The sequence below is a fragment of the Lissotriton helveticus genome, chromosome 1_1 (genome assembly GCF_964261635.1).
Source record: "Lissotriton helveticus chromosome 1_1, aLisHel1.1, whole genome shotgun sequence".
NCBI lineage: Eukaryota > Metazoa > Chordata > Amphibia > Caudata > Salamandridae > Lissotriton > Lissotriton helveticus.
Window position 1 is genome coordinate 553,238,614 of NC_136057.1, and position 26,418 is coordinate 553,265,031.

Sequence of the window (26,418 nt, forward strand, 5' to 3'; positions counted from 1 at the left end):
AGAATGCCCACAAACTAGGTAAGAGCAATTTTTACATCAAAAAGGACCACCTTCTGCAAAAATGAAGAAACAATATTCATTGCTTTGACGTTATGTGCTCAAAGGTTCACATAATGTGTACATGCCAACTTATTTTTATTTTATTTATTTTGTTTAGAAGGTTTTATAGAGCGCAAACAAGATCTTTGCGGATATCAGAGCGCTTTACAATGAACAAAGTTGATTAAAACAAATGAATAGTAAAGCACAATATAGGGAACAAGCATAGTATTATTAAAATAAAAACACAGGAAAGTCGTAAAAATACCAAAAAATGGGTTCATAGTTGTTTCAAGAACATAAACAGAGAGTCTCAGAAGAAAAGTGTTCAGGGCCGGGCAGAGTGGTCAAGTAAATTTTGCCATGAGAATCGCTTTTACTTCCTTTTTGAAAGATACGAAAGAAGAATTCAGTCTGGTTTCAGGGGGAATTGAATTCCAAATCCTAGGCGCCATCCCAGAGAAGGTACGTTTATATGTTTTTTTTTATTGAATCTTTGAGGTTTCAGGAGAAGTTTTCAGGTTGACAACATAGACCAATAAACCCCTACCTACTCATTGCCATTGTGGAAATAATACAAATACACCCAGTGTGTTACAAATACCCCCACCAAAAAACATTACAAAAACATACTAACAGACATCCTGTGTGCCGCCAACAAAAATAAAACAATCTTTCACAGTCCATCACCAAGCCCTAATACATTCCTCTAGCCATACTTACTAGAAGAACAGTTTCAATGTCCTCCCATATCGGTACACACTGACGTTTCTGAATATAATGTCTGAGGATCAGACACTTCTCAACCAGTTGCCAACAAGCACCGCTCTCAGTACCTGTGAGGGCAAGATGCACATGAGACCAATTTCTACATCTCAGTGGGTCAACAGAGTAATGGAAACGACCCATTCAGTTTACACTAATATCATTAAGTGGACCACGCAGTATGACAATAGGCCAAAAGTTTGTTCTCCCATCACATAAGTTAAACTGCATAACGATCCCCTTATACAGACTACAGAGAAGGAGCACATAGCAATAAATATCTCACCTCAAGTGTCAACTCCAAGTATCGTTGCTTAGCGTTTGCTTGTAGATACTCCAAAAAACACTTCTCCTGCATACAAACAAAAGAGAAAGAAAAGGTGTATTTCATAACCTGCCAGGTCGCATACCAGTGGAAGCCTCAACGAGGTATAGTGATTGAACGCGATTAACTGACCTGGAAAAAATCTTTAGAGAAAGTATGTGCAATGCCGGCCCATCACTATGAATAGATTCTCGTGCGCAGGACACCAATTATCACTAGGGAAGGCATAGCTTGGCAGTTCGGGCTGGACTGTTACCATGAGGCACAGGGTCAGACTGATTTGCATATGGCCATGTCTGAACTGGGTGGCAGAGTGGGCTAAAGAACCGTGATGGATTAAACCCAGATCTGTTGACTGGGTGTGAGAGTTTGATTGGTTCAGATGCTCCATCCATCACCACCCCCTTTTGTACCACCAATTATCACTATGGCCTAGGTAGTGCAGTATACCTAGGAAGGTAATAGACATAAGGTCAGCCCATGATGTAAAAGGAAGGAGACCCTACTTTAGTCTCTATCATGCCAGAGAAAAACCAGCAAATGAGCATGCATAGTCAGCAATCCAAATATATCCACAGAGATACTTCATATCTAATTAGGAAAACATGATTATTAAAACTATGGGAAAGATTTATAAAGCCATCCTTAAACACTAACTGCTTGGTAAAGAACCACGTCTCTAACAGGTTAATCACTGCACTTTACTATTACCTAGATTGCCTACATGTCATTCAATGGGCCTCCTACTCCTGTATTTCCAAATGTTCTGTGCTTCAGTCTATAATATGCTGTAAACAGTAAAACAACACGAAATCCCCATGTTATCACAAGCTACTAAGCGTACACAGAGGGTCTAACTGTACAAGTACCCTCTATGATTACAGGGTCTACACAGCGGCTGCACTCTGAAATCCTAGTTATAGCAGGCAGAATTCCTGCTTCTAAGATACATACATAGACCCCAGCATCCATAGATTGTAAACCGTTAACTAACTCGTAGGCGCAACCAGCCAGATATCAATCATTATAAAAACCCCTACACTTAACACTTCAAGCCTCCTCACCTTCCAACATAAACAGAGACCCACATCACTGACGGCACATCGTGTCTTCAAGGCAACCCGATCGGATAATATTGAGGTGGTCAGCCCGATTTGAATACATGGAACGCGCGTGTTTTTTTAGCAAAGGACTAACACCTGAGCTACCGGTGGCTACGATGGTAGAGGGACTAAGAGCTAAAAAGTATCAGCGCCATAGTGGAAGGGTAAAGTACGGACAGAAGAACTCAACCTAATGCTCAGAGCCCTGTATGACTGATAGCAGGTCAAAACTTCACAAAGGCTCAATCGTGTTGCAATAAGCACGCGCGTCCCTTCCAAACCAGAAGACTAATACATTCGAAGCTGGACACCTCGATAAAAGAAGGAAAAAGAGAATAAAGTCTCAGCGCCATATTTGAAAGGCAAATTACGAAGAAGAAGAAATGGCGAGCTGACCGAAACAAGCATATATGTAAGAACAATACCGTACATAATGCACAGAGCCCTACATAGCTTATGCCAAATCGGAGCTACTCCTTTGCCCGATCGCTTTACAAAAAGTCCAGCCTACAATATAAGTATTCCAAATAATACATGATCTTCTTAAATGACCAGAAAAAGCAAATACAATCACAAAGATAGGAGCAAGGCAGCAAAGATGAAATATCAACGCCATCATAAAGGTGTAGATTACAAATAGCGAGCTGCCCTGCAAAGGCACACACATCAAATGCCATGTAAGCCAATAGTGCCCAGGGCACCACACATATTAAGAAGCGTTAGACCTGGCATCTTTGGGGTGGTTTCCCCCTATCTTTTTGCCTCTACCTCCTGTATTTTTGATGCTGTGCTGGATTTCGTTTTTCCTGGTTTAGATGCTTTGGGCACTTTGCCACTGCTGTTCAGTTTCAAAGTGCAAGTGCTCCCTTTGTAAATTGTTATTGTGATTGGTTATCCATGATTGGCATATTTGTGTCACCAAGAAGTCCCTAGTAAAAGTGCACTGTGTATGCCAGTGCTGGTGATATCAAATGCTACTAGTGGGCCTGCAGCACTGATTGTGCCACCCACATGAGTAGCCCTAAAATGGTGTCTCAGGTCTGCCACCGCAGTGCCTGTGTGCAGTCTGTGAACTGCCATGTCCTCCTGGTCAGTGTCCCCACTGGCCAGGCCTCACCCTTCCCATTCTGTACACATTGGTCACCCCTATGGAAGGCCCAAGGTACGTGACGCAACTGTGAACTTTTCACGCAACTGTGGATTATTTTATTGCAACCTTAAGAACTCTTTTGCAACCATAAACGTGAACTGTATATGTTGGATTTTTGTCATTTTGGTCTTGTGTAGTTTAGTTTAAATACCTTTATTTTTCTAAACTGTTGTGGAGCCAGTTTGTGGTGTTTTCACTGTGTTACTGTGAGTGTTGGTATAAATACTTTACACATTGCCTTTGATAAGCCATGACTGCTCGTGCCAAGCTACCAAGGGGTGAGCAAGGGTTATCTAAAGAGTGTATCCTCCTTACCCTGACTAGAAGCAAGGGTCCCTATTTGGACAGTGGTACCTACCTCTACCAACTAGAGACCCCCAGTTCTAACACGAAGGTAGAACAAAATAAGTGAAAGATCAAACCAATAAATTGGCCCCCCACTAATTTGATGTTAGAACTCCCCAAATGTAACTAATTGCCTTTAGGGGCAGTACCTAAGTACACCAAAGTGTGGACATCTCACAAGAGAACACCCCATTCTCATAATAAATAGATGGAGATCGAGATACTTAGCACCTAGCTACACAACAGGAAAATCCTCACTTCAAAGCAGTGGCACAGCCAAGAAAACTGGCTATTGCACATTCTCACAAGACTCATAATGAAGAATAGACAGATAAATTACCAAGGCTGGTTCACATAGCATTGGATGTCTTCATTGAGCCCCTGTTTCACACTGTTCAGGGTGAAAATCCAAAAGGTTTCCCTTTTTTTCGTAAAACATCAGTAGGGAATCCTGCTTTGCTTCTTATTTTCTCTAAAACGCACCACCTAATGTCATGTTCAGAGCGGTCTTTGTCCACACAATGTTGGACAAAGGGTGCTGACAACTTCCTGGTACGTATGGCTGATTTATGGTCGCTGAGCGTACTCTAAAGTTACTTGCAGTTTCCCCAATGTAGATTAACCCACACGGACACATAAGCAAATAAACTATGTTTTGACTTCTACAGTTAGTGAGGTCGTGCAACCTAATATTGCGGCCATTATGACTTAGTTTATCTGCCACAATAGAAGCCTCGCAGGCGTGGCACGATCCACACTTGAGGTTACCTGAAATAATTGGCAAAACTGTAATGGAAGTCTGGCAAAAGTTATTAGCCACAGGTCTCGAATGTACCAAGATGTCGCGCAGGTTCCGATTTCTACGGTAAGCCACTAGGGGTTGCTCCAATTGTGTCTCATCCCCATCACTGTTCAGAATTTTCAAATTCCTTTGAATGACGTTTTTGATTTTGTAATTCAGGGCGGAATGGTTCAAGACAAATACAACCCGATCTTGGGGCTCATGGTGTGTGCCTTCCAACAAAGCGTCACAGTCTGCTTGTATCAGTGATTTTATAAGACAGTATGTATGTGTTAGTATCCGCATAAATAAGCGATGTGGTGTGTGTATAAATAAATTGGTTGGTGTGTATAACTGTATGCATGAGTAAATGAGTATGTAATTCATTCTTTACGTGACTGACTAGGTGTGTATCTAACTCTATGGATGAGTGGTAGAGTCTGGCTGTATGTATAGGTGTATGAGTACATATAATACTGTATTGATGAGTAACTGTATGTATAAGTCACTGAATGTGAGTGATTGAACGTGTCGTACTGAATGCATGGGTTAGTGACTAAACTGTGTGAAAGTCTGTATTAGTCTCTCAGTTGGTGTGTAAGCAACTGCATGGGTTGCTAAATAGCTACATGAGTGTCTTATATGGGTTATTAATTTGTTGTCTGAGTATCTGTATGGGTCCCTGAGTGTCTGGGTATGAGTCTGTGCATAGATGTCTGAGTGGGTGATTCTGTGGTTGTATGGATTTAAAAGTGCACCTGGGAAGGGCTGTATGGGTGAGTTAGTGTGTGTATGGGTGTATTGTGAGTGAATGAATTTCTCAGCGGTATAGCTGTATCTAACAACATATGTTTTAAGGCACTATATGTGAGTGTTGGAGTATATAAATGAGTATATGTGAAACTAAGTTATTTGAAGAGTAGGTGTATAAATACGTGTCTGCTTCTTTCAGTGATTGTATAAGACAGTAAATATGTGTTAGTATCTTTATAAAGAAGTGATGTGGTATGTCTATAAATAATGGAGTTGGTGTGCATAACTGTATACATGAGAAAATGGGCATGTGATTGATTCTTTGCATTACTGATTAGGTGTGTGAGTAACTCTATGGATGAGTGGGAGAGTGTGACTGCATGTATAGATCTATGAGTGCATATTACAGTCCTGTATTGATGAGTAACTACATGTATAAATGAATGGATGTGTGTGTAGTCCTAGGAAATAGTGAGTGGTATGTAGTATTAGGCATTCTTCTGTGTATGGTTTCAAAAATAGTAGCCTGCATTTTAGAATAGTTGTCCAACTAACTATAACGTCCCTGAAACCTATGTTTTTTTTCAGTGAATGTCTAAGGTTTTGAATGCTAATTCCTAACTATAACGTCTGTAAACCCTATGTTTTTTTCAGTGAATTTCAAAGGTTTTTTAAATGCTAATTTCTAAGTATAACGTCCGTGAAACCTATGTTTTTTTCAATTTAAGTATCTAACTACTATTGTGTATTTGTCATAAGTACTGTTTTTTTCTAACTTTTCAACTACATAAAATAAACTGCAAAAAAGCTATGTAACGTAATACATTTCACAACTTACAATGAGTTTTTAAATATTACAAAACAATGTATCATTCAGATTACAATTTTTCTCCCTTTTTTTGCTGTCATCAGCTACTACTTAACTTCGCTATTCACAGTGATGTCAGTGTAGTTTCATCATAAACAGCAGGAAAAAAAACAATCAACTAGATTGTTAAAAAAAAAATTAATTCTCCCAAATATAATAAAAAATCAACACAAATAACACATCCAATACTACTTCAGATGTTCAAATCTTACCTTTACTTCGTAGTTTCTCTGCACATTTTCCCAATACACCAGAAAATGTATTAAAACATTGTTTTGAAAGCATCCAGTATGAATTCCTTAAAGATCTTACGTAGTTTATCTGCACATTTTTCCAATACACCAGATAATGTATAAAAAATTTTGTTTTGAAAGCATCCAGTATGAATTCCTTTAGGATTTTATGTAGTTTCTCTGCATATTTTCCCAATACGCCAGATAATGTATCAAAAATTTTGCTTTGAAAGCATCCAGTATGAAGTCCTTAAAGATCTATACACCTTCCCATGAAGCCGAATGGTGTATCTAAAATCTTTGTTTCAGAAAAATCAAGTATGAGTTGGGTAATTCATAAGGCAATCTCGGTTTCATTTCCTAGTGTGTATCGTTACAGGGACTCCAACCATTATTACAGTTTAAATAAACTGTATAATGTCCACTTGTAGTAGTTCTTGCAGCATGGAAAACAATAAGCAACTGTTGCCAAAGTTTTTCCAGAAATAGATATTTGATTAACAACAACGTTTTTAATTTTGGTTTCTACTTTTCTTCCATTGGGTCGACAGCGTTGCAGCATTATAATCAAATATTTTCCATATCTTTGTAGGCATAATGTTGATAGCATTTACAACGAGAACACATGATCTCATGATCAGCTTCTTTTACTAATTTGGAAAATGTTACAGATTTACAGTCAGATAATGTTAAATATAAAAATTGTTCTCTGTCAACTATAGTCCTTGAAGATAATAAACACTCTTCACATTTATGTTCCCATTTTAACTGAGTCCCAATAAACTCTCAAACTGAATTCCTTAATCTTCTAGTACTTAGCACTGAACGTTAAAGATCCAGTATATGTATCGAACAGTTGGTGAATTCCAGAAGCAGAATGGATCTTACTTCTATTAGTTCTCAAATCTTGAAATTAAGAGTAAAGTGCAGAACATAAAGTTTTTTACTGACTTTCCATAATTTTACCACAAACATCTTCAAGATAAAATATAACATTTAGAATAACATTACCATAGCAGTTGACACCAGAAGCATTTTCTAATTGGTATCCCACAACATCATCAGGTGTTTGTATTTTCTGCTTCTTTACATCTTTTCTTTTCTGTTGATTTTAGTTAACTCTTCAACATGTTTGTGTTTTGAACACAAAACACGTTTCTCATGAATAGGATATTCACCTAAATGAGAGCATAAAGCCTTCTCTAACGATTATAATCTCTTACACAATTAACATCAGCACTAACCTTGTTCTCATCAAAATCAATTAAATACAAACCCGACAACATTCTAACTCGAGGTAATGCAACATATACCATTCCCTCTTTAAACACAGTTCTTCCAACATTTACCAAAGCATTAACTTTACTAAAACCTTGTGATTTGTGAATAGTTATTGCATATGCTAAACAGAAGGGAAATTGTTTTCTATGAACATACAAGCCTTTTACAAGACAAAAACGTGCGACAGAACGTGCGATCTGTGTTACCTCTGCAATCTGATCAAATTTAACTTTCAAAAATTCAATTCCATTTCTATTTTGATATTTCACAAAATGAACAACTTTTCCCATTGCTCCATTCCTTAAACATTCTTCTACATTCAGATTACGCTTCAAAATTACCCAACAGTTTAAACATACATCTAAATGTTTTTCTAAGTCAGCAGTTTTTGATACAGACTTTTTCAAAGAATCCAATTTAGTCTGTAGTATTTCTGAAAGAACAATTATTATTTCTTGATGCTCAATTTTATCAATATATCGAAAACACTAGAGGGAGGTAGAGCGAAGGGTTGGATTCCTGCTCCACAAAGTACTTAAATAAACAAAGAGAATCCAACTCACAGGAGGGGAGAGAGTGTTCGACACAAGTTGAAGCACTCAGTGTTTTGTAAAATACCCCTCACACACCAAAAGGCCCCTTGGTGTCATGCTTCATCATCGGGGTCTTCGCACCCCTCTAACGGGATGCGGCGTGCTACGACCAACGACTACGCGGGAGCACTTATAGTAATGACTATGTGTGGTGTGGAGTGTGTGGGGTGTATTTATAAGTGAGTGGTGGGATGTGGTGGAAGATTAAAAAGTACCTGGCACATGAGTCTATAGAAAAAACTTTTATTCTGAACTCTGGCTGGCACTGTTAAAAGAAGTGCAGTGTGAGGTCGATTCTGTTAATTAAAGAACAGGACCTCTGGTGTGCGTCGACATGTTTCAGAGTCAAGCTCCTTCTTCAGGATGGGGGCACAACTTCCCCACCTTACTCACGTATTCTTAATAAAAAATAATTGTGTATTTACAGAAAAGTGAAGTATTGAGGCTTAGTGTGCCCACAGCGGTCTGCTACAAGTACAATGACCTGTAGAAAGACAAAAAAAGAAATATAAACTAATGGTTACCCTGTAGCGGGTAGTTCAAGCAGGTGCAGTCACCTGGAACCTCACCAATTGCTTGTAATAAGCCCTGTAAAAAGAAAAAGGTACTCACAACACATACAACAAACAACACAAAAAAAACACAAAAAAACACTAGGAGTTACTAGCAGTAGTGGTCATACTTATGAAGCTTGCCTGTTGGCTTCATGAGCATAATGGAACGTCAGGGGTGTTGCTTGATTTGCAATCTGTAGTAAGGAGGAATGATGCAGTTTTTAGTAAATCATTCTTCACTTACTTAGGAGAAAGAAGGGTTCAGATGGTCGTTTTCTTGGTTGTTTTAGTTAATACTCACATAAACAGGACGCTATGATCACCGTCTTACCCCTCACGCTGCTCCGCTGGTATGAGGCGGTAATCGGGTTTGTGCTATTTATACTTTTTGTAATTGGGCGGAAGTGTCTACATGCCCTAACATGGGTGTTCCGCTCGTTATTGTTAATTGTACCCATGTATGGAGCATCCGCTCATTGACCATACATAGTACTCGTATGTCCGACACGGACTCACATATGGCCAGCGTCTGTAAGCGCGAGTGTCCCCTTTACGCGCATGCGCGTAGCTTGAATATTCATTGCCGCGCATGCGTGTTAAGAAGCAGCGCTCGCTTAGGGGGCACTGATGTTTAGCGCATGCGTGCCCTTTACCCGTGCACAAAGCCGGGAAAGATATTGTCAGATTAGAGGACTCGTGGGTCAAAAAGACTTACGTTAGACATGGCACAACAGCAGAATTCACATTTACGGATGTATTTAGTGATAAAAAGTCACTGAAAAGTGAAAATTTATTATTATCACGCATATACATAATGATACATCTTGGTTTGGTGATTGATACCTCATCAGTATTTCGCGTGATTCTAGAGAAACATTTTAGTTGGAAAGCTGACCCCAGGGCACTTCGTCATTAAGCCCGATTTTATGGGTGCCAAGTCTGAACACCCATCTTTGTTCCTTTTGGAAGAGGCCATTCTCAGAGGGTAGTTGCTCTATGATGGTCCAATTTAGATCATTCACACAATGTTGTGCTGTCAGGTAATGTGTGGCCATTTTCGTGGTGCTTTTTTTACAGCGCACATTGCTCTTGTGTTCATTCATTCTCGTCTTTATGGCCCTAGTAGTCATACCTACATACTCGAGATTGCAGGGGCACTTTATAAGGTAGACCACGTTTTTGGAGTTGCAGTTGGAGAACCTCCTTTGCTCCCATGTAGTTCCATTTCGGAAGGTCAGTTTAGTGCTTTTCTGTGTTAGGTGGCAGCTGCTGCAGTTGCCGCATGGGAAATGACCTTGAATCAATCAAAGACATTTATAGAGCGCACTACTCACCCGGAGGGTCTCAAGGCGCTAGGGGGGGGGGTGCTGCTACTGCTCGAACAGCCAGGTCTTGAGTTTCTTCCTGAAGGAGAGGTGGTCCTGGGTCAGGCGGAGGTGGGTCGGAAGGGAGTTCCAGGTCTTGGCGGCCAGGTAGGAGAAGGACCTTCCTCCTGTTGTCGCTCTTCGGATGCGGGGGGCGGCGGCGAGGGCGTGGTTGGTCGATCGGAGGTGGCGTTTGGGAGCGTAGAAGTTGAGGCGGCTGTTGAGGTATCCCGGGCCTTGGTTGTGTAGGGCTTTGTGTGCGTGGGTGAGGAGCCGGAAGGTGATTCTTTTGTTGATCGGGAGCCAGTGCAGGTCTCTCAGGTGTCTGGAGATGTGGCTTCTTCTGGGGACGTCGAGGATGAGTCCCGCCGAGGCGTTCTGGATACGCTGGAGTCTCTTCTGGAGCTTGGCGGTGGTTCCGGCGTAGAGGGCGTTGCCGTAGTCCAGACGGCTGGTGACGAGGGCCTGGGTGACCGTCTTCCTGGTCTCGGTGGGGATCCACCGGAAGATCTTACGTAGCATGCGCAGGATGTTGAAATAGGACGAGGAGACGGCGTTGACTTGTCTGGTCATGGAGAGGGAGGAGTCCAGGATGAAGCCCAGGTTGCGTGCGTGGTCTGTCGGTTTGGGTGCGGTGCCCAGGGCGGGGGGCCACCAGGAGTCGTCCGAGGCGGAGGGCGAGGAACCCCGGATGAGGACTTCCGTCTTGTCTGAGTTCAGTTTCAGGCGGCTGGTTGTCATCCACTCGGCTACGTCTTTCATCCCTTCGTGAAGGTTGGCTCTGGCGGTGGCGGGGTCGTTGGTGAGGGAGAGAATCAGCTGGGTGTCGTCGGCGTAGGAGATGATGTTGAGGTTGTGTTGGCGTGCGATGGCCGCGAGGGGGCTCATGTAGACGTTGAAGAGGGTGGGGCTCAGCGAGGATCCTTGAGGGACGCCGCAGATGACTTCGGTGGCCTCTGACTTGTACGGTGGTAGACGGACTCTCTGTGTTCTTCCGTCGAGGAAGGAGATGATCCATTCCAGTGCCTTCTCATGGATTCCGACGTTGCTGAGGCGCTGCACTAGGGTGCGGTGGCAGACAGTGTCAAAAGCCGCGGAGAGGTCTAGGAGGATGAGGGCCGCTGTTTCTCCGTTGTCCATCAGGGCTCGGATGTCATCAGTGGCAGCGATGAGGGCGGTCTCGGTGCTGTGGTTGGCTCGGAAGCCAGACTGTGAGGGGTCGAGGGATCCATTCGTCTCGAGGAAGGTGGCCAGCTGTTTTTTGACGATCTTCTCGATGACTTTGGCTGGAAACGGTAGGAGCGAGATGGGGCGGTAATTCTTGAGTTCGGTGGGGTCCGCTGTAGGTTTCTTGAGTAGGGCGCTGAGTTCGGCGTGCTTCCAGCTCTCCGGGAAGGTGGCGGTGTCGAAGGAGGTGTTGATGATGTCCCGCAGGTGGGGTGCGATGACAGCGTCGGCCTTGTTGAAGACGTGGTGAGGGCAGGGGTCGGTTGGAGATCCGGAGTGGATGGAGTTCATCATGCGGACGGTGTCTTCGGTGCTGATCGGAGTCCAGGCGCGGAGGGTGGTGGTGGGGGGCGGTGGTTCGGTCGTGGCGTGCGTCGGTTGAGTGCTGAAGCTGTTGTGTATGTCCGCGATCTTGTTGTGGAAGTAGGAGGCGAGGGAATTGCAGAGGTCTTGCGAAGGGGTGATGTCGTTGTTTCCGGCGTTGGGGTTGGAGAGCTCTTTCGCGATGTTGAAGAGTTCCTTGCAGTTGTGTGCGTTGTTGTCCAGCCGGTCCTTGAATGCAGTTTTCTTGGTGGCGCGGATCAGTTGGTGGTGCTTCCGGGTGGCAAGCTTGAGGGTGGTCATGTTGTCCGGAGTTGGTTCCCTTCTCCAGTCTTTCTCGAGGGTTCGGCAGTTCTTCTTGGAACTCATGAGTTCGTCGGTGAACCATGGGGCCTTCTTGCTGCCGGGTCTGTTGGGCGGGGTCCTCAGTGGGGCTAGTTCGTCCGCGCAGTTGCTGATCCACTTCGTGAGGTTGTCGGCGGCCTGGCTGGGGTTCGCTGAGCTGGCGGGAGGGTGCTGGCTCAGGGAAGCGGCGAGCTGGTCGGCTGTGATCTTGTTCCAGCTTCTTCGAGCAACCTGTTGCTGGTGGTGGTGGATCGTCGTTCTTCTGAAGGTGAAGTGGACGCAGCTGTGGTCCGTCCAGTGGAGTCCGGTGGTGTGGTTGAAGGTGATGTCTTTGCTGGATGAGAAGACGGCGTCGAGTGTGTGTCCGGCGAGGTGGGTGGGGGTGGACACCAGCTGCTTGAGACCGAGGTTGGCGAGGTTGTCGAGCAGGGTGATGGTGTTGCGGTCGTTGTTGTTCTCCAGGTGGAAGTTGATGTCCCCCAGGAGGATGTAGTCGGCGGAGGGGAGGGTGTGCGGGCTGACGAAGTCGGTGATGTCCTCGCTGAATTGTGTGCGTGGTCCCGGGGGTCGGTAGATCAGGGTGCCTCTGAGGGTGGTTTTGGGGTCCGTGTGGATCTGGAAGTGCAGGTGTTCGGCTGTTGTCAGGGTGTCGTCGGTGTTGGTCGAGATGCGGATGGTGTTCCTGTAGATGATGGCGAGGCCTCCTCCAGTCTGGTTGTCGCGGTCTCTTCGGGTGATCTTGTAACCCTCTGGGATGGCGATGGCGATGTCGGGCGCTGAGGAGTCGTTCATCCAGGTTTCCGTGAGGAAGGCGACGTCAGGGGCTGTGGTGTCGAGCAGGTTCCAGAGCTCGACGGCGTGTCTGTGGACGGAGCGGGTGTTGATCAGGATGCACTTCAGGTGGGTGGTGCTGGTGTTCGGCTTGGTGGGTGCTGGTGTGGCGTGGGTCCGGTTGAAGGTGAACTTACAGGAGTGGCAGCTGAAGGATCGTGGGTGCGTCTCGGTGTGGCTCGGTAGCAGCCCGGGGTTCGGCCGGTGTTGAGTGCGTTGAGTTTGGTGGCGTCGTAGGTCCGGCGGGTCGGCTTCCGTCGCTGGGGGCCAGGGGTCCTGGCACTGGGCGCGGTCCAGGCGCGGACGGGCGCAGACGGGCTTACCTTTGGCGCACCTTCGGCGCTCATTCGGTGCTCCAGGGGGCCAGCGGCGGGAAAAAGTGGCGAGCGGCCGGCACAGCTGTGGCGGGGGTGCTGGGGGGCGACGGAATCGGCAGGCAGGAGCAGCAGGCGAGGCGGCAGGCAGGAGCAGCAGGCGAGGCGGCAGGCAGGATCAGCAGGCGAGCAGGTGAGGGGGTAAGGGGGTGACCCGGCCTCGAGCCTTGAATACCTATGGATGGTTGTATGGCAGTTGTTGTAGGTTTCGGTCGGGTATGCACCAGCATGTCTCTGAGATTGCGTCCCCTACGGTGGGCGAACAGTGGTTTTTCCAAGTTTAAGTTACCACATGTTAGTATCTTCCAATGTTTATTGACAATTTTGGATACATCGTTGGACATAGTGTTGAATGTCGTCACACATATTGGTCGTTTGTTTTCATTTGATTCTTTTTGTCGCTCTTCCAATAGTGCCTCCCTGTTATTATTCTTGGCCCTCTTCATTGCTTTGTCAATGATTCTGGTCGGGTACTCTCGTAGTTTCAGTTTTTCTTTCAGGTCCTTAGCCTGCAGTTTGTAGTTTGACACATCTGTACAATTACGCCTGAGGCGTAAAAATTGTCCATAAGGTAGGTTCTCTCGCAGGTGCCTGGGGTGAAAACTATCGTATCTTAGCAGGCAGTTTCTGGATGTCGGCTTGAAATGAGTAGTGGTTTTTAAACAGCCTCCTTCTGCGTATATATTTAAATCCAAGAAGACCAACATGTGGTCTGAGATCGAGCTCGTGAATTTAAGGAAGGCGTTCTGGTTGTTTAACCAGACTTGAAAATCCTCCGCGGATTGTCGGTCACCTTCCCAGATGACAAGGATGTCATCTATGTACCTCCTCCAGCATTTTATATTGGATCTGTATGGGTTCAAATTATGAAGAATCCTGGTTGTCTCGAGGTGGTGTACGTAGAGCCCGGCCAGACTTGGAGCAAAAGTACTGCCCATGCTGGTCCCATGGCATTGCTGATAAATCGTGGTTTTATATTGGAAGAAGTTTTTTTGCATTGCCAATGAGATGCATTCCAGTACTAGCCCTCGTGGTGTTTGATATTTCCATTGTGTGGAAAATAATACTTCCTCGATGATCAGGAGTGTTTCATCGTGGGGTAGGCTAGTATAGAGGCTTTCTACGTCTAGACTGATTAGGAGTTGAGTTTGAGGGTCAAATGTTGTATTCTGGAGAAGTTGTAAGACAGCCTTTGTGTCCTTGAGGTAGGTGTTTGTTGATTGTACCAGTGGTCGGAGAAAAGCGTGAGCGAATTTTGACAGGGGTTCCAAAATAGAGCCGATACCGGATACTATCGGTCTCCCAGGTGGATTGGTGAGGCTCTTGTGGATCTTAGGGATGCAATAAAAGTAGGGGATGCGAGGTTTTTTCTGCTCCAAAAATTCCCCTTCCTTCTTGCTCAGCCAGTCATGTGCTAAGGCTTCTTCAATCATGCCTCCGATTTTTATCCTTAGGCTCTCAGTGGGGTCCTGTTGCAGAATCATATAGTTGCGTCTATCTGACAGCAGTCTCATACATTCGTTGTCATATGCTTCTGTGGTTTGTAAGACGATGGCTCCGCCTTTATCTGCTGTTTTTATAGTGATGCTTGTGTCTTCAGATAGAGCTTTGGTAGCTTGTTGCTCTTCCTTGGTAGTGTTGTGAAATGTTCGTGCGGACGACACATCCAGTTTGTTGACTTCTGTCATCAGAGCTTTTTCAAAGTCAGTAGCTCTATTGGGAGCACAGAATCTGGAGGGGTAAAGGTAGATTTTGGTCTGAGGCCGGTATCAGTTGTAGGTGTAGGGGATGGTTTGTCCATGAAGTAGGCCTGTAATTTCAATTTTCGTATGAACTCTTGCATCTCAATGTTGACCTTGAAGATGTCCGGTTTTTGTGTAGGCACAAAGCCCAGGCCTTTATTTAGCACTTTTTTCTGTATTTCCGTCAATGGTTTTAGAGTTAGGTTAACCACTAGGTCCCTCTCTGGTTGCTGGATGACGGTTGGTTGGGCAGGGAGCCTGTCATACTCCTGGTTTGTCGGGGGTTCCCTTGGTCTTTGTCCTCCCATGTGACATTGTTGCTCTTCCGGTTCCTTCCCCGTGTCCCAGGGCGGGTGCCTAAAAAAGGTTGTGGACCGTAGAAACCTCCATCAAAGTCCTGGTTCCATTGTGGGTATCCCTGGGCGTTCCCTGGATGGCTAAACTGGAAAGGGGGAAAAGGTGTGGGGCCCATGTATTGTGGGAATTGAGGTGGGTACTCTCTCCACCCTCGTTGTCTCGGGAACTGTTGTCTTTTTTGTCTCCAGCCGCCTCTATTCGGACGGTACCTTTGTCCATTGCTAGAGTTAGAGCTAGATGAACTGTTATCTGATCCATCACTGTCCATATCACTGTTCTGATTCTTGGGCACATAGTCAGCTTTGGTGTATGGGTATGCTCCTTCAGGTGTGAATTTATCCTTATCCTTTTTCAATTTAATGAATTTACTCTGTTTTAATGTGTATTCAAACTCGGTCATCTGCTGGTTTAGCTCATCTAGTCTAATCTTCAGGTCGGCTGGTGATATGTAGGTGCTCAGTTGAACCTCAATTTTCTGGATTTCAATCTTGAGCTCTTGAGTGATTCTGGCTGCCGTTTTGACAATAAGGACCAACCAGTCCCTGGTGCAGTGCCAGGAGATCAACGACCACTCCTTTTTAAACTGTGTGTCTGATTTGAATATGAATGGTTCGTTCTTGACGATCAAACCAGGTGGTCCCATCTTGTTCCTGAGGTATTCCGTCATTAACAAGCCATGTAGTGCTGCTTTTATTTGGTTGCGTCTCAGGTTGACTATTTCGTTCCAATCATTAATGGTTGGACCAGTATCTGGGTTGCTAAGGCCCTCAAAAGGATTGATTGCCGTCAAAATTTTATCAATTTCATCCTCACCGAACGTGAGGCCATGTTCGTCCTCCATTTTTTGAGACCGCTGATGTTCGCAACTGCCTAGTGTAATTGATTATGTGTGTGTGAGGGGTATTTTACAAAACACTGAGTGCTTCAACTTGTGTCGAACACTCTCTCCCCTCCTGTGAGTTGGATTCTCTTTGTTTATTTAAGCAATTTTATCAATAGTTTCAATGTGAACTATTTCTTGATTTTCCAATTTCATAAGCTCTTCATTAAATATATGACACTCTTCCACTGTAGGCATTAAGCAAACTATAGACTTTTTTCTTTCATTTTCTTGTACATTACTTCTGCTAGTGAGTTTTAATTTCTAAACAGGTTCTTTAGTAGACGGCTTTGAAAAGCTTGTTTGCCATGTTTGCTTAGAACACCAATTCTTACATCTTTTGGAATATTTGCATAATATTCATCTCTTGCTTGTCGCATATTCTGAGTGAGTTATTTATATTTAAAATGTAACCACAGATTCACGTTTCCAATACCTCCCAAAGATTTCTTAGTGTCTTCATGTAGAAGAGTTTTAAACACTGGCTCTCCTTTTACAGGGGTTAGTTGTAGCAGATCTCCAAATACAATTAAATATTTTCCCCTAAAGAGAATGTCCTAATCTGTTTTTTTAATACATGTTGCATTCTTAAGTGTACAAAAGCAAGCATTAAGTTTGAGACCATGCTCACCTTATCAATATTTAATGTTTTCTTCAGCACTCTTGACACTTCATAAGAAGCATCTCCAGACAACTTCTTATATTCTAATTTATTGTCATGCTCCACTGGTAACATCAATAATCTATTCAAAGAAACTCCTTTAACATTGTGTGCAGCTAATCCAGTTGGAGCTGTTACCACGCAACATAAATGTGAACCAGTAGTTTTTTGAAGATAACTGGTCAAAACTTTAATTAAAAAACCTTCACCTGTCCCTGCTTGACCACTGATATACATCAGAAGAGGTTTAAAAGATGAACACAGACATTCTTTTTTTCATGCAACAAACCATGTTCTATCCGTTCTCTCACTTGCACATATATTTCTTTCTGTTCAACATTTACTTGTTCTTCTAACTTTTCCAATGTTATATTCTCCGTGTGTGCTTGTTTCATTGTGATTTCGACTTCAAGCATAGTAATCGCTGCTTCATTTTCCAGCATTGGTTGTCCAAGAGGATCTTGGCTACATGGACCACTACTTTGACTATCTTGAGAACTGTCATGAGCTATTTCAGCTATAATAGTCTTTTCCTGTCCAACTTCATCATTCAACATTTTTAAATATGTAGGGAAAATTGGACATCCAATGCTATCTTTACAAGCATTAAAAGAATCTTAGTAGCAGTCAAACTCTCCAAGTAATTCACTTTTGCTGCGCCATGGTTTAAACAGTTGCAGAAGTGCTAAATAGTAAAATTCTTTCTTATTAACATTCTCAAGATGCAGATACGATTTTGAGGCTGGTCAACCTTCTGCCACAGATGCACACCTGCATGCTTTACTCTAGCTAGGACTTCACCAGAGTTGATCAGATGCAATATATATTGCACCCAATAAAATCTGAAACCACTGGTCAGATTTTATTGGGAGTGAAAATGACCACACTCCCCATACTAGGAATAACATGGATTTTTTTGCTAACTGTACCAAAATATGCATGGCTACATGTTTAACAGCCATTTTTACCCTGCTAAATACTAGAGAGTTTGACTCGTCAATTTCTTTTCCAAACATATGCTTGTAGGAGCAGGTAGAATATGTTGGTGAAAAAGCTGGAGATTGAGGTGTAACCTGGGAATCTGTGTGCATATGTCTAAACAATACATTTTGTTTGCTAATGTTTCTCATTACACTAAATTGAGCAAATGTAGTATGCCCATCTGCATCTTGTTTTACAATGATAATTCCTCTGGATGTCTTGAAAGTACATTTATGTCTTTAAATTTTGTGTCTTGATTAAATATGATTGCCATATAGTCTTTGAGGTGGTTTTACAATTATACACTTTCAACTACAGATGCTACAAGCAGGTCTACCTGAACTCAACTGTGTCCAGGATCTCAAATATGTTCATAATAATCTTCGTCCTCACGACTCCGACCTTGAAGCAACAAGCTTTTTCACTAGGTAAGCCATCTAGACACTCCTGAGGTGCTGTGCATTGTACCTCAAAACTAATACAAAGTAAACCATGAGCACTAGCAAAATTAGTTTTTTTAGGAGACTGGTATAAATGCGATATATCAACTCACTTTTCACTGGCTGAACTATATTATTCAGCCAGTGCTACTGAAAATGTCTGCTTTCTTTGAAGAAAGAAGAAAAACTTTGTGTCAAAACAAAAGTACAAAGAAAGAGAACCCGAAGAGGCGGCTATAACAATAACCTTATAATAGCATTTTTGTTAAGTGCTTGGTGAATTGCATCCCTGGCTTGAGCTGTAAACTACACATTATCTTAAAAAGTAATTCATATATTGATGTAGTTGTGTATTATCTTCTTTCTTCTGCTTTAATTGCTGGTAAAACCCATGATGGTTGGTATTAAGAGACGGCATTGCTTGAATATTATTCCCCTCAGTTTATCCACTATTTGTCCTCTCAGTTTATCAACTAATAAATACAGACATGCCTTATGCACACACAAGCAATATCTCTTGCAGACGTGTCTATGTATAAAACACGATTATGTTTAGCCAAAGTCAACACAAAACAAGCAAATATCTTGGCACAGTATCGCTGTAGTTTCAATGGTTTAATGGTTCCACAACGTCCTACACTTGGAACACCGCGACCCGGAAGAACCTGAATCGGCCTACACCACCCTTTTACGAAAAATCGCACCTCCTGCAAGAGATATTGCTTGTGTGTGCAAAAGGCGTGTCTGTATTTACTGTTTTTGTATGTTAGTTTAGTCTGACATACTGTTGAGCGGTTTAGAGGGTCTTCTCCGCTCGCCTGGTGCACCACATACACTAATACAGCCCCAGCAACCTTTGCGTCCACTTCAGGCAGAGCGCCCACAGCTACTCTGAGATATATAAAAACCCTTTTCTCTAGATAATTACAGTTTATCAACTATTTTGCATCTTCTGAAAAATGGTGGAAAAATAAGTTTGTAGGAAAAATCGAACATTGTGGGACACTTTTTGGGATAATAGGATTCAAATTACGTTTGGTTGGTGAAGAATATTTAGCTAGGCACATGGCTCAGTGAGATAAACACTTGCCGGTGACAATTGCTGTGGCCTGCATGTCACATTTGTGAATCCCAGCATCCCCGACTAAGCTTTAAATCCTTCTACTAAGCCTTGTGCAATTAAATAGGGAAATAAAAGACAGTTAGTTATAGCACTAAGGGACAGATGTGCTTAGGCATTTTACCTTTGCAGCTTAAAAATCGACTTTTGGTATTCATCAAGTTCAACCTTCGATTTTGTAACATATTTCCCAATTATACTTTAGGTTTGTACCTTCATATTGAATCCCTATTTGGAAGGGGCATGTTTAGGGGTTCCCTTCCAAATAGACATTTGTAATGGTATGTGTAAATGTTTTGCAATTCAAATACGGTTGCAATTCAATAATATTTTATTTACCACTAAAAGTAGTGGTAACACAAACAGGAAGGGGTCCTATAGGAATCCCTACCCATTTGTGAATGTTTAAAAAAACACTTTTGATAAACAAGCAAGGGCCCATGGGACCACTTCTTACTTATAAAAAATGTTTGGAAAAACATTATTGTTAGGAAAACAGTTTGTATTTAAAAAAGGTAGCAGCTAGTTACCCCGCCACTGGTTAAATAGTAAATTGTTTCTGCTATTTACACGACCAGAGGACAAAAAGTAGAAATGATTTACTGTTTTGCCGGCGGCCGTGAAAATAGAAAAGAAACTTATCTATTTACCCAGTCTCTAGCTAGATAGAGATTCCTCACTGTTTGGCCAGTGGCCGTGCAAAAAGCAGAAAACCATCACTATTTACCGGCTGGTGGCTAAGTAGTAAAACGTACATTTTTACCCATCCACTGGATAAATAGTAGAGACTCTGCACTGTCTAGCTAGCGGCTGTTCAAATAGCAGGAAAACTTAAATATTTACCCGGCAGCTGGTTAAATAGGAGAAATTCTGCGCGGTCTGTCCAGCAGCTGTGCAAATAGCAGAAAACTTCACCATTTTCCAGATTGCTGTCTAAATATTAGAGAATCTGCCCTGTTTTGCCTGTAGCTTTTGGAAACTCCCATCGCCCCCAGAGGAGAGGGGGACCCTGTCCTATTGGGATGCTGTCCCCTATGCAAATTAGTTACCTTCCCAACTCAGGAGTTGTTAGCTCATCAATGGTTTGTGACATCAGATGCAGTGACAAAGTATCAATGAATTCCTTTCTGAATTGGAAAAGGGAGAGAGGAAACCCCTCTTTGAAACTTCATATTTGCAATCAGATACAATTGCAAAAGTCCCTTTACTAGCCTAAAGAATTTCAAAATCATAAAAAGCGTTTTGTAAATAATGATAAGTAATTTTGTGGTCACAAACCTTGTGATTTTGCAGCAAGAGACCCTCAGTGCTAAAATTAGGTTCTGACTTATAGGTCTAAAAATCCCAAATGTTTGGATGTTTGCACGTTATTTTGACAGACATGGCACAGAAAACCGTTCCATTACACTGTGGAACGACAAGCCATAGCAACTTGGAGGCCCTTTATGAAACGGTCTCATGCTCCACATATGCTTCTAATCTTTTACATTAGCTGCAGATGTAACTAATTATATAGATGATTAGAGCCTTTGCAAGACTAGTTAAAGTTGTTTAACCTTCTAAATCTATATACTCCCTCTTACTCACAAAGCTATGGGAATGTACAAGGGCCAGAAATAGGATTACAAAAAGGCTCCATGTTATGAGAAAACCGTTTTCAGCAGCAAATCAGTGCATTCTGGAATTTCTTGACGGAAGAAGCACTATGGACCTGATTTAGATTTTTTAGAACTGAGTCTATTGGTCCTGTGGACAACTCTCTACATTGGCAGTCACTGTTCCTGTCTATTTATGAAGCATTTGAAGGACAATACAGTCACAATGGCCATCTAGCAAACCTTTAACAAAATGTTTGTTTTTGAATAACAAACTCCAAAAACAGGAGTTTGGTTTTGAAGAAAAAAAAACGAATGGTCCCACATGCTGGGAGTTTTTTCCCAGGGTGATGGGGTCATAATTATTTTCATGTTCCTTACAGTCAGGTTTTATTCGAAATAGGGTAGACGGTATGAAGTCCTTCAGGCCATTGGAGGAAGTATTCTGACAAGAAGCCAGAAGCGAAGGAATATGACTATAATTATTTGGACTGAATATCTGTGGAATATGAATAAAAAATCCCAATAAATCTGGAAAAGACATGCAGGCATCAAAGACACAGAAGAAAATAAACTCACAGATATCTTTATTCATTAACTTTATTAGAAATATTGTAATAAATAAGACACTGAATAACCAGTGAAATTTTCCTACCTCCATTCTTTAGACTTTAACATTCATTTTCAAGACATAGGACATGAATCCACTGTTAAGTTTCAGATCTGATTTGCGGTGTTTATCTTTCAGTTATCATTTTCTGGCTGTAGCTCAGACACACAGACGTTGTGCTATGTGATGTCTCTGACAGTAGTAGTAATAGTTCAGGCTCCAATCAGAAGGATTCACAACAATGAAGCCTGGGCGTAGTTCGCGAGGTAGCGCTACGCGTAGCTACGCGAAGTGCACTTCGTACTACATGAGCTACACGTAGCACTACGCAAACTGCGTAGTGCAGTAGGAAATGCTGTTCGCACTGATTGCACAGTGCCAGATGCTTGTCTGCTCTGTGCAATGACTGAAAACAGCATCTTGCACAGTGCAAGCGGTCGTTTTCCGCCGCTCGAGTAGATTTCTACTCAAGCGGCAGCTTTCTCAACGCGGACTGATAGTTTCTCATCGCGAGCCACTCACAATGAGAATCTCGCCAAGAGGTTTATTTCCCACGCTTGCAATCTGCAACTTGATGTTGCTGATTGCGAATGAGGAAAAAGTCTCGCTGGGATGTCATTTTGCAAAAAATGACCGCTGCGCTAGGCTACGTGTAATTCGTGTAGTGCGAAGTAGTGCAAACTTTGCAAACTACGTGAGCGTAGCATAGTGCTTTGCCCAGGGTTAGACACAATGAAACATGAGATCTAAGCACCTGCCTGTCATCAGCATTTCTGTGTAGTTATCAGACACATAAAAGGGTAACCGTGTTTAGAAAAGTTGACACCTTTAGCAAGATAGTCCTGTGACCTACCCCATACTTCCACCATCTACCTATGTCATCACTCAGGTGGAACTAATCAGCAGCCCTTTGCTTAAAAGGACCTCACAGAAAGGTGTGGGTAACCTAATCTCTATTCTCCCTATCTTCACTTCTGGCACTCCATCCTCTATCCACAGGAGTGCAGTCAACATGCTCCAACTGTGTAGGAGAGCTGTATTTACTCTCCTTCTAGCCATGCAAAATGCATCTCACTGGTCCACGAAACAATACTTCATCATACAAGGAGTTTCACTTCTGCATGCTTATTGGCAGATTGCCAAAGGGCTTGCATGGCCCATGTGTCAAGCAAAGCAATGTGAAGCACCGCAAGCCCTTAACCTTATCAATGCTACAGCAATACCCCCTGAGCGCTGTTACTCCAGATTTCCCATTGTTCATGACGAGCTCAGCTCGTCATGAGCACACGAGCAGTGTACTTCATGACGAGCTGAGCTCGTCATGAGCATGGAAGGGGTTAAATGGAATTTACTAAGCTATGCAAAGCCACCTTGCAATGCACCACGGTGAGTTGTCTTGCTGCCTTGCGTGACTTCTTCGTAAATCTGCCTCTTGCTACATACCCACATTACATACATGGAATGTCAGTGTAGAGTGATGGTCACACAGAATCCATCCTTTGGCCATCTGAGAGAAGCTATCTGGAGCCTCCATCACCCTCTATTCTGCTCATAAGAGCCTTCTTATGATCTTGAGCTGCCGCCCTTTCCTGATTGCCATATCCCCCTGACCTCTTTGTTAGCCATTAACTATTTTTTACTTTAACCTCAGTTTCTCAAACCCTGTCTGTCAACCTTCACAAACCACACTCATTTTCACCCATCCACCTTTAAACTCATCTGCCAAGTTTCTGTCCCTATGCCCTCAGATCCACCTTCAGACTACTGTGCCTGCATCAGACCCTCAGTGTGTAGCAGTCCCAGGTTTTTATTCACTTTGTATGCTCTGATTTGTCAGTAAATATTTACCAGTTCTCTATATAGGCTGGGGAGATGGGGCTTTCTATGGGTCGGTAGTGAATAAGAGCAATTTACAAAAGGGATATCCACTTACATGTGGCCTAGACTCACAAAGGTGTCCTCCTACTCCTGGTCTTCTTTCTTCACATCCAGGTCCTTCTGTCCCTTTAGGCATTGGTTCCCCTTTTAATCCGGTTCCAAGTCTTTCTTTTCTGGGATGTTTTGGTTCTCCAGATGCTCATCTCATGGTTGCCCTGGTTTAACTAGTTATGGTCACCCTGGTACTGGTTTACTGAATCTGGGGGTCCTGTTTGCAGTCAAACCTGACACTGGTGCTTCTGGCCCTTCTCCTGGCTCCTCATTGTACTAGCCCTTCCTGGGCCTCCTGATCCTTGTGCTTCTGAGCCTCTTTCTGATCCTCTTGGTCTGCTGGGCCCTTATCCACCTATCCCCTTGTACTGGTTCTCCTGTGACTAGTGCAGTCTTCCTTGCTAATGCAGTGGTTGCCGGGCCCTTATCCACCTATCCCTGTTGTACTGGTTCTCCTGTGACTGGTGCAGTCTTCCTTGCTAATGCAGTGGTTGCCGCTGTTGCTCTAGTCGAGTGAGCACGCAGCCCCAAAGGAGGTTCCTTCTTCACCCATGCATAGCATATTTTAATGCAGGGGATAACGCATCAAGAGATGGTCCATTTTTGCACAGCCTGACCTTTTTAAGCCCCTATATAGCCAATGAAGAGTTGATCATCCACCCGGAAGTCTTTTGTACTGTCAAGATAGAAAGACAAAGCACATTTTAGATCCAGGTAATGGCGTCTCTCCTCCGCTTTGGAGGAATGCAGGGTTGGATAAAAGGTGGTCAGAGTGATTGATTGTCCTACATAAAAGTGGGTGACCAATTTAGGGAGGAACAAAGCTTTCATTCGAAGCACCACTGTATCCAGATGGACAGAAATATAAAGAGGCTTGGAAGATAGAGCCTGAAGCTCGCTAACTGTGCAAGCCGAGGTAATGGCAGTCAGAAAAGCAGTTTTGAGAGTCAGAAGCCTGAGAGGCCTATTATGAAGAGGCTTGAAGAGAGCACAGATGAGAAGAGTTAAGAGCAAAATTTGAATCCCAGTGGGGCATTATAAAAGGGGAAGGAGGAAACAAGTGAGTAAGGCCCTTAAGGAACCTGTAACAATGGGAGACTTGAACTAGGAAGGCAGATCTAAAAGTCTCAGAAAACCAAAGATAGCTGCGAGATAATACTTAAGGGTGCCCAAGGCAGAACCCTGCTGGGCCAAAGAAAGTACAAGAGAATTTCTGAAAGAGGGACAGAAAGGAGATCAACAGCCTTTGCTGTGCACCATGGCACAAATGTGTTCCGTCTACAGGCGTATACTGATTTAGAGGAAGGACATCTGGCTGCCAAGATGACATCACAGAGTTCGGGATGAAGGTCAAAAGCTGTCAACTGTCTCCGCTCAATCTCCACGCATGGAGGTGGAGGCTGGACACATTTGAATGATGTTTCCTACATGCAGTGGCTGAAGGAGCTCGCCCGAATCACCACTTCATGTATATTATCTGTTAATTTTTACTTAAGTCTGGAGGGACAGCTGCCGCTAGTCTAGACTTAATAGGTCCCAGTGATGACAATGAAGTGATTGTGTATATTTGATGTGATTCTAAATATATTTATTTTTCAGTTAAATGATTTATTGCAAAATATCTTCTTTGAGACATTGGCATGTTAAAAATGTAGTCATATATGTAACTTCAGACCATGTAGCCACTGGCCACAAAAAATATTATTGAAAATGTTAGTTATTTGTCTAAAATATTTTCTTTGCTGCTAAGCTAAGCATATTGTTCCTCTTGACTTCAACAGAAACAAAAATGTTTTATTGTATTTCAGCCAAAAATATGTTTTTAAAAACTTGTTTTTTAATGTTATGAACATTCTATACTTACCCATAATCTTCGTTTTACAATTTCCCCTACATTGCATTTTAATCTTTATGAATGTCTTCTAATGAAAGAGTGTCTAGGATGAAGAGTAAATGCCAGTTATCGTCCCCCAGTCCAGCCTTTTGACATATGCTGGATGAATTCCCACATTTTAAAATGGGTACACCATCGGCACTTCTATGCATAGTGCTGAAATCTATAGAAAGCAATTTCTTACACAGACCGGGCAACTTATTCCAACCATTAATTTGTTTACTCATTCAGTAATTACTGTCCTGTTTTGTCCTCATAGCAGCCATATGGTGCACAGAAATCAAAGAGGCAAGCCACGCGGAGATGGCATTGGCATCTGCTGCTTCTAGGTGACTGGCATTTGGATAGACTTCCTTTGGCTGACATTCTTAGGAATGTCGCTTCCCTCGAATTCTATCAAATCATACATTTTCATGTTACAAGTCAAAGGTGGCAAATCAGTCTATTTCCTACGAACAGACTATGGGCCAGATGTAGGTGAAATAGATTTATCGATTTTAAATTACCGAATTTTACCGATTCGGTAATTAAAAATCGGTAAATCTATGGGGTCGACATGTAGGTATTCCAGATGTGCTGGAATACCGAATCGGATGATTTCGGTATTTACCGATTCGGTAAATACCGAATCGGTAATGCCCATTCATTCCTATGGGCTATGAAGCCCATAGGAATGAATGGGCATTACCGATTCGGTATTTACCGAATCGGTAAATACCGATTACCACAAGGGTGCAGGGGGTGTCACTTTGACACCCTCTGGCACCCCCAAAACAGGCTCGGGTGCCATGTGGCAGGCATACATGCCCTAAGGGCAGGTCTGCCTGTCACATGGCATAGGTGTGCATGCACACATGTGCATGCACACCGGAATCGGTATTTTACCATCAAATTTATTTGATGGTAAAATACCGATTTGGTAAGGCTCCTGGGACTCTGAAGAGTCCCACCTACATA

At 43.1% G+C, this 26,418-nt stretch overlaps 1 protein-coding gene across 1 annotated transcript in view; it reads left to right on the plus strand.

Annotated features, from left to right (window-relative positions):
• Nucleotides 1-26,418, plus strand: part of PIK3C2G (phosphatidylinositol-4-phosphate 3-kinase catalytic subunit type 2 gamma) — a 2,201,800-nt gene that overhangs the window by 1,977,927 nt on the left and 197,455 nt on the right. Inside the window, exon 27 of the mRNA XM_078674033.1 lies at nt 18,192-18,301. Coding sequence (XP_078530159.1) covers nt 18,192-18,301 — 110 coding nt within the window. The remainder of the gene's footprint in view (nt 1-18,191; nt 18,302-26,418) is intronic.